The following is a 14,239-nucleotide window of genomic DNA, read 5'->3' as shown; positions in this document are numbered from 1 at the left end:
TGCACTGGACGCAGAGGCCAAGGATTTCTAAACACATCAAATTTTGAGACAACACTCTTTCTTTAATCCTGAATGAAAAAAATTCTCCTTTAAAAGAGAATAAAAACTAAAGTTGCATTAACAAAGTGACAGATGACAGTTAAAAATGTAAGACTGAGAGGATTTACATTTTTATTTTTATGTTTTTTAGAGATGAGGGTCTCACCCAGGCTGGAGTGCAGTGGTCATAGCTCACTGCAGCCTTGAACTCCTGGGCTCAAGCAATCCTCCATCCTTACCTTCCTGAGTAGGTGGGACTACAGGTGCAGGCCACCACGCCTGGATAATTAAAAAATTTTTTTTGTAGAGATGGGGTCTTGCTATGTTGTCCAGGCTAGTCTTCAACTCTTGGGCTCAAGTGATTCCCCCACCTTGGCCTCTCAAAGTGCTGACTTTATAGGCTTAGCCACCGTACTCAGCCCAGGATTTAAATTTTATGTAGGTCAAATGGCTTCCTTTGAGTCTTGCTCCAAGTTGTTTTCCCAATTTCACATACATAGTTAGGAGAAATCCATTACTCCTTGATACTTTAACAGTCAATTCATGTTTTCTATAAGGCCCTTAAATGTCCATTCACGTATAAAACTCTACTTTCAACCCCCCAGCCCTGGGACAGCCTAGATGCTTGGTTTGTGCAGCTGTGACTCAAAGCACCACCATTTGCTTGTTAGTATTCACAGAACCCAAAAATATGGAGGAAATAATCAGCCACAGAAGGGACGAGGTTCCCAAACTTTACAACGCGCTAGTTACCATCGCCTACTTGACCGTAAGAGTTCCACCTTGTCCTCAAGCCAGGTACCTGCTACTGCTGCTGAACCTGGTTTCCTAGCATGCGTGCTGTGAGCTTACCTGAATTGGGTGAGATGTGTAAACTGCTCATGTCCTTGGACAGGCCATTGGTTTTGGGGCTGGAGATGGGCGCGCAGGCTGAGGTGGCTCGGGGTGGCCTCTTCCCTGGGACTTTCACAGTGGTTCTCAGCAGATCAATCTCTTTACCATGAACATTCTGCATGTAATCCTGTTTGAAACGTTAAACATCCAAGAGAGATTAACACGAAGACCTTTTACAATCTAGGACAAAAGGTTCTATCAGACATCATGAGTTGTAATCCTAAGACCCTTCCACTGTGGGAATCACGTTAAAAACACTACGATTTTTATGTGTCTAGTACTGGTGGCATCACCATCATATTTAAATCATAGTTTGCTTCTGTGTCCTGAACTAACCCAGGCACTAGAAGAAACAGGAGACACGGTAGATGTCTCCTTCATGGGGGATCAGAAAATAAGTATGCAAATAAAGTCCTACTTTTTGAATTCTTGCTAATGACATGGCACGTGAGGAACCTGGGCTTCTCCTGTAAATTCTAGGTAAAATTCCATGCATGGAGTAGGAAATTATTTTGTAAAAACCTTTCTGTCTCAGATAGGAATACCAGGAAATATCTAGACAAGACTGAAGCTGTTCCGTGGGAATTCCGGTGACAACTGTAGGCAAAGGTCAAGTGTTTTATTAAAGATGAGAACGATGTCTGGGAGGCTCGTGGTGTGGCACTGAAAAAATACAGAGCTCTGGGATGGATGTGCAAAAGCGCAATGTTAGAAAGAAGTGCATTAGTTGGCACTCAAGTATCATGTTTCTCCAAGTAGGTTCACTGCCCTCCTAAAAAGACTGTTCTTCTTTCTCCTCTTAGAGGCAAATGACCAACAGTTATCAGGGAACTACAGGGAAGCCTAGGTTGACAGTGAAGTTCTTTGCACTGGTCACTTAACAACTCACTGTGGAGCAAAATGCCACCTAAGACTTGGCTGATGAGCAGGGAAGGGGGAAGGCAAAAGGCACCGAGAGCCAGGCTGAGGTGCCTGACGACCAACTGAGAGTTGCTGACCCTTTAATGCAACTATTTTATTTTTTTGGTAGCAACCCTCCTTGTCTGCCAGTACAGTATTCTAAGGACTCTGCACACACATTAATTGATATTTCACATTAAGAAAGAATATACAGCTGGCCCTCCACAGCTGTTCATTCCACACCTGCAGATCCAACTAACACATCAAAAACAGAAAAACTAACAAAAAATTATAATACAAATAAAAAACACAGTGTAACAACTATTTTATATAGCATTTGCATTGCGTTAGGTATTACAAGTAATCCAGAGATAATTTACAGTCTATGAAAGGAGGTGCATAGGTTATATGCAGATACCGTGTCGTTTTATATAAGGAACTTGAGCATCTGAGAATTTTGGTATTCTCAGGGGTCCTGGAGCCAAGCCACCAATGGGTACCGAGGGACAACTGCATACAATACCACTCTTGGATAAACCACATGTCAAGGTTTCAATGCTAAGCAGGAAGTGGGAATAAACACATTCTTTCCTTGGCAGTATCTTGTGAATTTCCTTTAGTCTCTAATACCAGTAAGTTTGTTATTTGTTGTAAGTGATTAAGTCCAGGTCAACGTATTTTAGAAGAACTGCCGAACAAACCCGCGTGCCCGCTGCAAGGGACCCAGGCAGGTTGGAAAAGTGAGATGCTTGCTCCTTACTGCCAACCGGCACAGTTAGTGGTGCAGACAGACAACGAGATGAAGTTCCTTCTAGAAGCCAAGTGCACGGGCTGGAGGCCCCTGTCTGTGGGACGAGGAAAGCCGGCCAGAGTGCACTGAGGGGGCTGCAGGGGACACAGAGAGCTGGGAGGGGGGATCTGAAGAAGGACCCCAGCGGGTCCTGGGAAACAGGCCACTCCTCTTTCAACCACAGGACAGTGCCCACACTCTGGCAGGCGAAGGGGTTGGGATGGGGTCCCTGGTGCATCAACAAGCAGGAAGTCTGCTGATAGAAGGAACCAGAAGTACAAGATTCCAATTCAGGGGATGGAAACGTGGCCCTGCAGGACAGACGGTGAGAGGGCTGCTCTCTCCCACCCACCCCTAGGAGGGGAGAGCGCGTGCGGGGGCTGGGGACGGGGTGTCCACAGCGCAGGCCTTCCCCCAACCCAAGCAAGTGAGAGGGGGCCACGCGGGAGTCAACCCAGACTCCAGGACGAGGGGTGTAGGACATCTCACCAGGGAAGAAGGGGGGGCGGGAGGAGGAAGTGCACACGGTGAGGACACAGCCATGCCGGGAGGGAGACATGCTGACAGAGGGATACACAAGCCCAGAAGGGGGTCGCCAACACCAGCACCCGGGAGCAAACGATGCCTCAGGGTCCACGTGACTGCCCGAGGACAGACCTCAAGCGCCAGCTCTTGGTGCAGCACGGAGGCTCAAAGTCTGAGTCGGACCAGGAGGAGAACCACCAGCGGAGGGCAAGGGGAGAAAGGCCCAGCAGCCGCCCCAGTGGGGCAGATTCGGGGGAGCAGGGGCGAGGCCGGCGCTCCTCCGCAGAGGATAACCGCGGGGAAGGAAGCCCCGGCAGGCACCCATCTGACATTAGCCCGGAGGCCAGCGGCAGAGGCCCAGAACCTCCAATGTATGCAGGGCAGTCGCTGGCTGTGGCTTTGGGGAAGGGGCAGGCTGTATCCAGGCCGGGCACGGCAAATCTGACTTCGCCCGCCCCTGACAGAAGACTCCGGTGAACTCCCCGAATTACAATCCACCGTGAAGCAAGCTGTGGTTTTGAAAGCATGGGGGCCAAGGACGGCACAGAGTTATTATTAAATTAATTATACTAAATTAGAGCGAAGGAAGAGGCAGGCTGGAAGAGAGGGACTCTCACGACTGTGGTACGTGTTGCGGACGGCAAACGAACGCACATGGAAGAAGAAAGTGATCTCTGGCTAGCGCAGGCCATTTTTTTTTAAAAAGGGTTGTTCTTAAACATCTCGAATTTACTTCCACTGATATCCACCGAAAACAAGCAAACCCAAGTTTCAAAACCGAAAGTTAATGCTTGTAAATAATGAATTCCTTCTTGCATAGTTACTCCTTTAAAAATATCAACTTGCTATAACTTTCTTCTTTAATGCCAATTCTTAACAAATTAAAATACAATAACAGGAGTGTAATTGAGCATTTATTGCTTATGGGCTCTAAAATGAGGCTAATCAGATAGTGACTAAGCCTCAGCATGGGCTCTTTTAATAGGCATGTTTTAACATACAATAACCAGGATATTTTATTTAAAATTATTATAGAAATGTGCCCGGTGTCTGCTCTCTGGACTGGAATGTGGCAAGGGAACACATTTATCTTGAGCGCAGCATGGGCCGGCGGATCTGTTTTCTTGCCTGAGTTACAGGCGCTGAAACTTCACAAGAACTAGCTCTAAAAAAAAAAAAAAAATCAGAATAGGAATTTGGCAATTCTTATGTTTCGAGCCACTGAAAAAAATTTTAAAACTCTGCAAAACACGTCTCCTAGTCGCCACGAGCCCTCCAACCCAGCGCTTTCTGCACAGGGGGGTGCAAAGACACAGGGTCTGCGGCTGCCAGTTTCTCCCGTGAGAAGCTGCCCTGAGCTTTCTGGTTTTGAAAGAACCCATCCTTTTCATCTCTCCTCGGCTTGGTTATTGAGGAATTAAAGTTACAACCACGAAACAATGTCGTCTCCTCAGAAGTGGGATGTGCAGCCCCTTGATGGGTCTGAGCTGGGGACCCGGGTGAAATTAAGACAGCAAGCTCGATTTTGATGTGCAAATGCCACGGGCACTACCCTTCTCCATGTTTCTTGTGGAAAATGCTGATGGAAGATAAAAGAGGGAAAAAAACCCTTTAACAAGGCATGAGGGTAATTCAAAGCCAAGTACTTTTAAACAGCACTTAACAAGTCCCCGGGGCCCACTCAGGAGCCAAGCCCCCCAGAGGTGCCATCTCCTGCCCCTCAACAGCTTGAAAAAGTAGTAATTGCAAACCTATTTGCATTTTTCTTCTCAAGTTGTCCATGCTCATCATGCGGATTATTTTTTGCAAGCAGGCGCCGGAGCAGAGGGACCCGTTCTCGAACGCGCCGATCGCTCGGTAACCGAGCCCTGCCGTCCCCCTGCAACCCCACGCAGGCACCTTTGCCATCCCTTGTTTTTTACATTTCGCTCCTAATTATGTTGCATCTATTGCCGTACACTTAATTAGCTGCATTAATGTGATTTCTTTTCACATAGTCAAGCAATTAAGAGCTATGATTGAGTTTCATTCAATTAGCCTCAACAAACATGCTAATTGATGTCCCAGATGCAAATGAGGTGCAATGAGAGAAACCTGCTAGCAATTGAGAGCTGTGTCAGAGACCCACAGCTTTCAGCTTGCTGACAGCAGCACAGCTTACCCTGGCTCCTGCCTTCCGCGGGGCTGCCTTCCGAGCAGGACGCGGAATCATTAGTGCCTCGGTGTACCAGATCACTCCTGATACGCAGAATTAATTGACTTGCTGCTGTACGATGCTGCCCTAGAACCTCACAGTTATGTGTTCCCAGGAAGGACTGTGAGGTTGTCCAACGGGTAACACTTTGCTCCAGCAAGGAGTGGTGCAAAGTCCTCATTCAAATCCACATCAGGCTACTAAAAAACACACAAGAAATCTCCCCAAAAACCACAAAGGGAAAAGGTGCGTACATCTTGTCTTGGCAATCCCGGAGCCCTCTCCATGCCTGATGGCCTATACGGTTCTCAGTAAATGGTGAGTTCATCTTAGTCAGCTCTGGGGCATTTGGCACTTGAAGTTAAGCTCAAAATACAGCAATCCATCAATAGTCCCTAAAAATACTCTTAGTATATTGATTCTCACCGCCTGCGTCCAGAGGTTACCTTTGGCTGTCTGGTGAAAGATGGTTTGCTGATGTGTTCATAGGGGTACCAAAAGCAGTTAACAAGATCTTAAAGCTAAGCTGAAACGCATAAATGATATGACTGGCACCTCAGAATTAGACCATCCAAAAAAAAAGCACAAGGCTTTGGAAATCTGTCAGTGCATAAGCCCCACTCTCTTCAAGTATCGATAATGTGATAAACACACTCCATTTCTACATATACTTCTTAATCTCCATAATTTAAGTGATGGAAAAAAACAATAGAAATCTTTGTCCCAGTTAGGTTTTCCCAATAAGTTCTGGTTTCTGATTGCACATATATGCTAATAAATTTAATATTTATTTTATTATTTAATATTTTGACTAAGATAACTCTTCAGACTTACTGAAATTCGTTAGGGTTTTTTTTTGACATGGCCAATGTAATTGAGTTTTTCCTCTTTGCATAAAATAGCTTAACAATCTTCAAAGTGTGGTCCTTGACACCTTTATCAGGGGGTTTCTGATTCCATAAAATTTTCAAAACGATTCTAAAGCATTATTTGCCTCTTTATCGCTGTGTTGAAATTTGTTTTGTTGGTGCAAAGGTGATCATGGGTAAAAATGCCGACACCTTAGCATGAATCGAGGCGGTAGCCCCGAACTGCAATGCTTGTCATTATTCATTATCATGATTTCTGAGTAAAAACAAATAAAACCAGTTCCACTTACAAATTTTTAATAAACCCAAACAAGCTATTTTTAAAAATTTTAACAACTGAGTACACATCTCTTTAATTTTCTGGGTTATGACATGGGAAGTATGCCACTTTTTTGGTGGGACAATATTTTTACTTGAAAGAGAGACTGTGCCAGAGGTAGACCAACTATGGTCACTCAGTCTTGGGTATCTGGCAGGTATTGTCTTGAAAATAAACAAAGCACGCACTTCAAGGGAAACAGCTGACAGTGTTCACAGCCAGTGATGACATCTGAGCTGTCTGGAGAAAATGAGAATTTAAAACATCTGCATCTCTTACCACGAGCTTGATACCCTCCAAAGACTTAGCAGCAACTTTTCTGACAAGATTGGTGGTGATGTCAATGAATGGAATTTTTGGATATTATATGGAAAAAAGTGTCGCCATTTGGAAATCTGCATACTTCATTTCAAAACACAGTGTTCTATTTATTTACTTATTGGAGACAGGTTCTTGTTCTGTCGCCCAGGCTAGAATGAAGTGGCCCCGTCACAGCTCACTGGAACCTCAAACTCTGGGCTCAAGGTATCCTCCTTCCTTAGCCTCCCGAGCAGCTGGGATTATAGGTATGTGCCACCACCATGCCTGGCTAACTTTTTTAGTTTTTGTAGACATGGGGGTCTCCCTGTGCCCAGGTTGGTCTTGAACTCCTGGTCTCAAGTGATCTCCTCACCTTGGCCTTCCAAAGTGCTAGGATCACAGGTGTGAGAAATTACACCTGGCCTAAAACACGGTATTTTTGAAATGACAGACACATGATGTCACATGCATGGATAAAACAGGAATAAAATACCATTCAAAGTACAAGTCAGTTTGATGGATTTTAATGTAGCAGAGAAGGAAAAAATATGTGATTCCATATGGTATCACTAAGCTTTAAGAAACTACCACATGTTGAGTTTTGGTGAAGTATGCAAGGGGAATATCCACAATTATCAGAAATGTCTTTTAAAATGCTCCTCCCTCTTCCAACTGCACGTCTGTCTGAGGTAAGACTTCCTTCCCATACTTTCACCAAAACAACATATTACAACAGATTGAAGCAGATATGAGAATCCAACTCTCTTACTAAGCCAGGTACCAGAAGGATCTGAAAACATATAAAACAATGCTGTCTCGTCTCATGATTTTCTTTTGGAAAGTATACTTTTCATAAAAATAGTATTTATATTCACACGGAATGGGTGGTTTATTGCTGTTACTTTAAATGGATTCTAAGAACATTTAAAGATTTTTCTCCATTTGAATTCCTAACATGGTAAATATCAACAGATAAAAGCCATATAAGCAAAAGCTCTTTGGGGTTCCACAGTAGCTTTTAAGAAGGTAAAGAGGTCCAGAGCCCACAAGATTTGAGAACCGCTGGTCTACCTTAATGTATGTGATTGCATACACATGACTGGGGGAAGAACCAAGTGTTGGACCTCGCAATGATATTGTAAACGTTTTTCACATTTGTTTGTCTTCTGGTGGAAAAGAATGACGCGTTATTCCCCATTTTCACTGTCCTTCATGAATGTCCTGGCTCAAAAAGGAAGCAGTAGTTTAAGTTCTATTTTTAAAAAGCCTCACTTTTGGCCTCAAAAAAAAAAAAAAAAGTATATAAGAGAAGCCATTGTTAAGATGCATTGCTATTGCCAAACTCCATTTAATATTATTTTCAAAGGAAACTAATCTATAAAGACACATAGAGTACCATCCATTCAAAAAGATCAAGCAAACGTTCAAGCCCAACATTCATGAATAATAAACAATAGCCTCATACATAGTCACAGGCCCAGAAGAAAGTCACACTCCTGAAAACACTGTGAAACTATGAAAAATCTTCTGGCCACCACCTTTCAGATCACAGAACTCAAAGAAGACAATTTCTCCCTCTCTCCAAAGGATGGCAGTCACAATAGCAAGGCAGGAGGCAGCTTCAAAGCGCAAAGTCCTATGAGAAATAATTTTGTTTCCTAAGACAGCCAACAGAATCCCGGCGTCTCGCGTGCAGAACTGCCTTGGGAAAGACCAGTTGACCGACTAGTGCTTGTGAAAGTGACCACTGGCCAGCAGAGGGACAAGGTCTAACGGTGACAGGTCTAATGGTGACGCAGGAACAGGCCGACGGTTAGGAGGCTATTCTTTACTTGGTAAGTGCTTCACTGGGTCTGGGTAACTATGGAAAACATGGTAAAAGAGGAGGCTGGGGGAGCCTTGTCCGGGACCCGTGGTGGCTTCACATGCAACGCAAAGCTGCAACACCACAACAAAAGCCGAAATCTCCAGCCCATGTGCCGTGGCCGCTCGCATCCAATATCTCTGGGCTATTGTCCAACACCAGCCCAGGGGGATGGGTTATTAAAATATAAATCAAAATAGGAGAAAACTCCAAATCAAATTATGGATGTACCCTTTGCTTCTTGATTGTATCTGTCTTGATTGACCTGCTGTTATATGTATTGAGCTTATACACTGCAAGAAAGATTTTTCTCATTTTAGGTTAAATTGAATATTACCCAGTTGTAACCCATGCGTGCTCAAACCTAGCCCATACAAGATGAATGCCTCGCGTAGGAAAACGGCTGCCTGTCTTCAGTCGCTGTAGGCCTCTTCCGGAGGCAGGCATGAGTGGAATTTCACCACAAGGAACTTCAAGGAGCCAGCACCATTCCGTTGCTATCCTAGTGATTTAATATTTAAATTTGGCTGGAAACGACCAGACCCTGGAAATTTCTGAGTTGTGTAGAAATGTTCATCATAGTGGTATTACCTGTCTGTATCTCTTTAAAACTTTAGATGTCTTTGGATGAATTTGCTAGAATAAGTGTCACTAAAAGAAACAGTACATTTTTAAGACAGTAGAGCACACACATCTGCTCTCTGGGGGCACCAAAGACAGCGATGCCTTGCCTTCTGCCCTTTGAAACACAAAAATAATTCCCACTTGAGTTTTTGCCTATCTCAAATTTTAAGTACTTCTTATATTTAAACTTTCACTTAGGCCTATTTAGAAGTTGCCTACATTTTGCCCTCCGTGCATTGCCTTTACAGTAATTATTCTATTTTCCTAAAGCTCATGTCTTTCACCTTGTATCAGATGGGGTTCAAATGAATAGCAGCCAGTTCACTGATACCTGTTGACTTTCTGATTTCCTAAAGACGACTTCGGAAGACAAAACTCAACTTGCTCCTGGTCTGAGAGGGAGCCTCAAAGTCAAAGAGCCTGGGGTTCAAGCTCCACTCCCTTAGCAGCTGCATGCTTGGGGCAAGTTATGTCATCCTTCTGGGTATCTATTTCCACTTCTTTAAAAGTATGAAGAATAATAGTTCTTGCCTCATGCTATTGTTGTGAGGATTAACTGAGATAATATATAAAGCGCTTAAGAGACCACCAGAGGGCTCCATAAATGTTAGCTCTTACTACTCTTGTCCAATAAAAATAGTGAAAATATTTTTCCTCTGACTTTAGGTGGCTATTTCATGAGCCAAAGGTGTTGTTCCCAATTGAGGTAGCAATTCTGACATCATGAGCCATTAAGGCTGACTTGCAAAGCTATTTTTCACTTTGCAGCATAGGGGGAAAAATTGGCCCTCTGCACATGCATGACATTTTCTCCTTTTTCAATCTCCTCCTCTTCTTCTTTTTTTTTTTTGTTTTGGTGGGGGAGGCACGTCTATGGTAGTCAGACATTTTTATTGCAAAATGCCGTCTGGAAAAGATGCAAAACAAAATTGCTGGGAAAAAAAAAAATAAGGGGGAAAAACAAAAGGCCCCCTTCCCTTTGCTTATTGAGTTCAAAGGCATAACATGCAGCACCCTGCAGCAAATGGGAAGCTACACTAATTTTAAAGCCATAAAACGCTATCAAGTGCCCTGCGGGGCAGGACTACTCTGAAGCTAGTGGCACCTAAATAAGACATGGTTCATTTACTTCGCAGCTTAGCCTAATGTAATCATCAGCGGATTTTTAGCCTAGAGTTGTAACAGGCAAATAGCCGATGCAGCAGAGGCGGCCCTCCCAGCCATTGAGGGGGCCGCAGCTAGATTGCTGTTGATTAGAAAATTTTTCAGTTTTGACAAGCACTTAATGAACATAAATCGCACCTTGATTGGTTTCCGTTTGGGGCCACAGGCACACCTGAGAGGAGGCAGGCCTCCCCGGCTCCGCCTCCCTGCCTCGCAAGGCCTGGGCAACAAGCCGGCAATCAGGGTGCGAACCACGGGGGAAAATATTTATAAAATACGATAATGAAATCCCATTTCTTAGCAGAAGTGGAAAACTATTCCTCGCCATCCCCCCCACCGCCATCCTCTCCCACAGAGTCCTGGGTTGTGGCTAACTGTCACCGAGGAAAACAGAGGGTTTTGATTTATTTACCTTTTTGCAGGAATTTCTGGCTTCGATTAGTAACACTGAAAGGCTGAGAAATGGAAAATGACATCAGTCGGGTACACAGGATGGCCAGCGACGCTCGGAAACGCCGTGCTGTGTACGGACAGAGCAACCTCCCACGGACTCCGCTAGAAGCTTAGAGACTCAGCCCATAAGCTACGCCGTTCAATCTGTACATTTATAGAGACACACACATACACACACATATGCTCTATTTTTTTTTTTTTTTTCATTTCATTTAGAAATGCGGGAAGGCAGAGTGTTCCAACGTAGAAAATAGGTTAGCTAGGCTGTTTGGCGGTTTAATTTTTATAGAAACATGAGGACATTACTTTGACTAGTCTCGCCCTACTTCCATTCACTACGTGTTATCTGCATCCAGACAACTTGAAATGTAGCGAGGACACATTTCGGCTATTTATTTCTAAATCCGAAACACTTTCCAAACCCTGGAGGCTATACAGAGCAAACAAGGAATTCTTTAGACAGAAATAAGACTTTGATAAAGGATCTAACTTTTTGTGCGTATGTGCAAAAGGAATGAGCTTTTGAGTAGTCACTTTTCCCCAACAAAAGCTGTAGAGATTCCCTGAAAATATTTCTACTATCTCGGCAGTATCAAGCCATGGCTTTGGAAGCGTTGACACATGGCAGAAACAATTAATCATACTCTCTCAAACAGGCTGGAGGAATCACAAAAATGCGTCCAGAGTCACCCGGGGACGGGCGCTCGGCAAACTCGGGGAGAGCCAAGTGGCCACACGGTTGCCGGGCGCTTGTTTCCATGCCGCACGGGTTCCGACCGTCACTCAGGTCATTACGCGCCCACAATTCTCCATATTCGTGACTGGGCCCAGCAAATGTTCCAGGGGCTTCTCTGAACCAGGGCCCTGGCAAGGCTGGGCAGCTTTAAAATTCAGCCCTCCCCTATAGCTCTCCCATGTTATAGGTTTTGCATTTAAAACCTCAAGCCCCGAAGAGGTGTCTGCACACGTATGTTCACAACGGCATTAATCGCAAGAGCCAAGAAGCAGCCCAAGTGTCCATCCACGGGTGAATAAACCAAATGAGATACGTACATACGATGGACTCTTATTCAGCCTTAAAAAGGTGGGAATTTCTGACATCCGCTATAGCACGGATGAACCCTGAGGACATAATGCTACGTGGAATGAGCCAGTCGTACAAAAGAAAAATATGGTATGATTCCACGTGTGAGGTCCCCAGAGGAGACAAATCCATAGAGACAGAAAGTGAAATGCTGGCTACCGGGGCGCTGAGAGGAGGGGGAGGGGAATTGGTGTTTATAGGGACAGAATTTCAGTTTTGCAAGATGGAAAGCTTCCGGAGATTGCTTGCACAACAATGTGAGTATACTTACTGCTACCAAATTATACATTTAAAATGGTTAGGATGGCAAATTTTATGTAGCGAGTATTTTACCACAATCAAAAAGTAAAAAAAAAAACAAAACACAAAAACCCCCCCAAAGCCCCCAACAACAACCCCCCACAAGCACCTCCCACACCATGGAGATCCTTTCTTCAGTTTGTAGCAAAATGGAGCCTGGACACGACTGGGGCGTGTTTCCGTGGCTTACGAGCATCGCCTGGTAGATCCCTTTCCCGTGGTTTCGGGAATTCTAGCCCTACAGATTCTAGCAGGCCAAGCGTATTTTCTGATTGTGCCCTCATTCATTCATTCATTCAAGCAACAAGACCATGTCCCAGATGCTAGGGTTGTAGTGGTGACAAGATCCACAGGGCCTCAGTCTTGTGGGAGACTCGGGCCTTGAAATAAGCCAAGAACGGAAAGGACCGACCCGCAGAGCCCGCCAGGGCTCACAGGGCAGGCAGGTGCCGACGGGTCTCGGGGAGGGAGCTCCCGAGAGAGGAAGTGACACTGAAGACGGGCCCGGAGGGAGGAGCTAGCATGGCAAGAAGGTGGAGCAGAAGCAGAAAGGAACAGGGGCAGCCGCACCGCCAAGACCCGGGGCCCCAGGATACGGCAAGACGGAGAAACTAAAAGAAAACAGAGAGAGTGGGCATGGGGCCCAGGATGCGGGTGGCAGGCAGCGCCCGACACGTCACTTCAAGGAGCAAGGACTTCATCTGCAGGCAAGGTAGGACTCTCCTCCATCTTCAAAACATCCTGGGAAGAACAACACGGAGGGAGACGCAAACACGACGAGCATCAGGAGGTGACGGTACGGAGCAGCGTGGGGAGGACCGCTGCTCTGTGCCGCCGGCAGGTCTGGAGCACTCTACGCGCAGGGCCCTGCTCTGGCCGAGCCGAGCAGCGCGGCAGGTCTGCAGTCGTTGGGCTGGGAAGGCCACCTCTGTAAGGTGACACACGGCCAGGAGAGGCCAAGGTCGAGATGGAGGAAGAGCAGCCAGGGAAGCAACCACCCCATAATGACTGAGACAGGCGTGGCAACTTGGCACACCGTGCCCCAAGTCCAGGGCTCCGCCCGGCCACCTCGGAGGCCACTGTGGAGCGGGTGGGGTGGTGGCAGGACCTGAAACCGCAGCTGCAGACGGCCGCCTGGTGCTCCCTCCACCTGCACGCCGGGAGCGGTCAGCTTGCAGGAGCCGACCGGGCACCTTGGAAATCAAGGAATCATAAGACGGAAGGAGGTAATGAAGTTTTGGGGGTCACGGAGATCCAACACCATTATTTCATTCTCCGTATGAAACAGCGTGTGATGAAGCTGTGCCCGCTGCTCTGCGTGCTCCTGTGCACGCGTGGTCCTACGAGTGTGTCCACGGTAAACTGTCACATCAACTGTCTGCTGGGAGCTGCCTCAAATCCAAGGTGCAGCATCACATATGACTTACAGTAGACAGTATCTACACCTCGAGGTCCCTAAGGTGACACTCGCGCCACTGGCTGGAGGGGCCAGGACTCACTGGGATAACAGGACTTGGGCCGCTTCCAGGGAAGCCGAGTAGACCCGCAGACTGCAGTGCGTGGGCTTCCGTCCCCGTGTGGACAAGGCTCCGTCTTACGTCCCAGCAACAGCCAGCAAGCTCGGACTCTTCCTGCTTCCCCAGGGCTGACTCCTGCCAGGCTTAGAAACTAGAAGAGACACCTGCTGTGGTTTGACGTATCATTTACGACCCCATTCCCAGTGCAGCAGTGAGCAGGAGGCTCAGACTAGAACAGAAATGTTGACTTGTTGCCACAGAATGCCAGATGTTTGTTCTTTGATACTTAACATATAATTTCCTAATATACCTTTAAATGGACTGTGCTTTTGGATTCCAGTAGAGTTTCAAGATTTTGTTGTATTTGTATAATGCCTCGTGTATGTGTGTGTGTGTACATGCA

The 14,239-nt window shown here is 45.9% G+C and overlaps 1 protein-coding gene across 7 annotated transcripts in view; it reads right to left on the bottom strand.

Annotated features, from left to right (window-relative positions):
- The window catches only part of AGAP1 (ArfGAP with GTPase domain, ankyrin repeat and PH domain 1), a 535,764-nt gene that overhangs the window by 181,132 nt on the left and 340,393 nt on the right, over positions 1-14,239 (bottom strand). For all 7 annotated transcript variants that reach the window (XM_020288104.2, XM_020288106.2, XM_020288109.2 and 4 more), the window contains one exon: positions 892-1,060. In XM_020288104.2, the coding sequence (XP_020143693.1) occupies positions 892-1,060 (169 nt within the window). The remainder of the gene's footprint in view (positions 1-891; positions 1,061-14,239) is intronic.

This window comes from Microcebus murinus, chromosome 8 (genome assembly GCF_040939455.1).
Source record: "Microcebus murinus isolate Inina chromosome 8, M.murinus_Inina_mat1.0, whole genome shotgun sequence".
NCBI classification, from domain to species: domain Eukaryota; kingdom Metazoa; phylum Chordata; class Mammalia; order Primates; family Cheirogaleidae; genus Microcebus; species Microcebus murinus.
The sequence above is the reverse complement of the archived record's forward strand: the minus strand, read 5'-3'. Positions and strand labels throughout refer to the sequence as shown.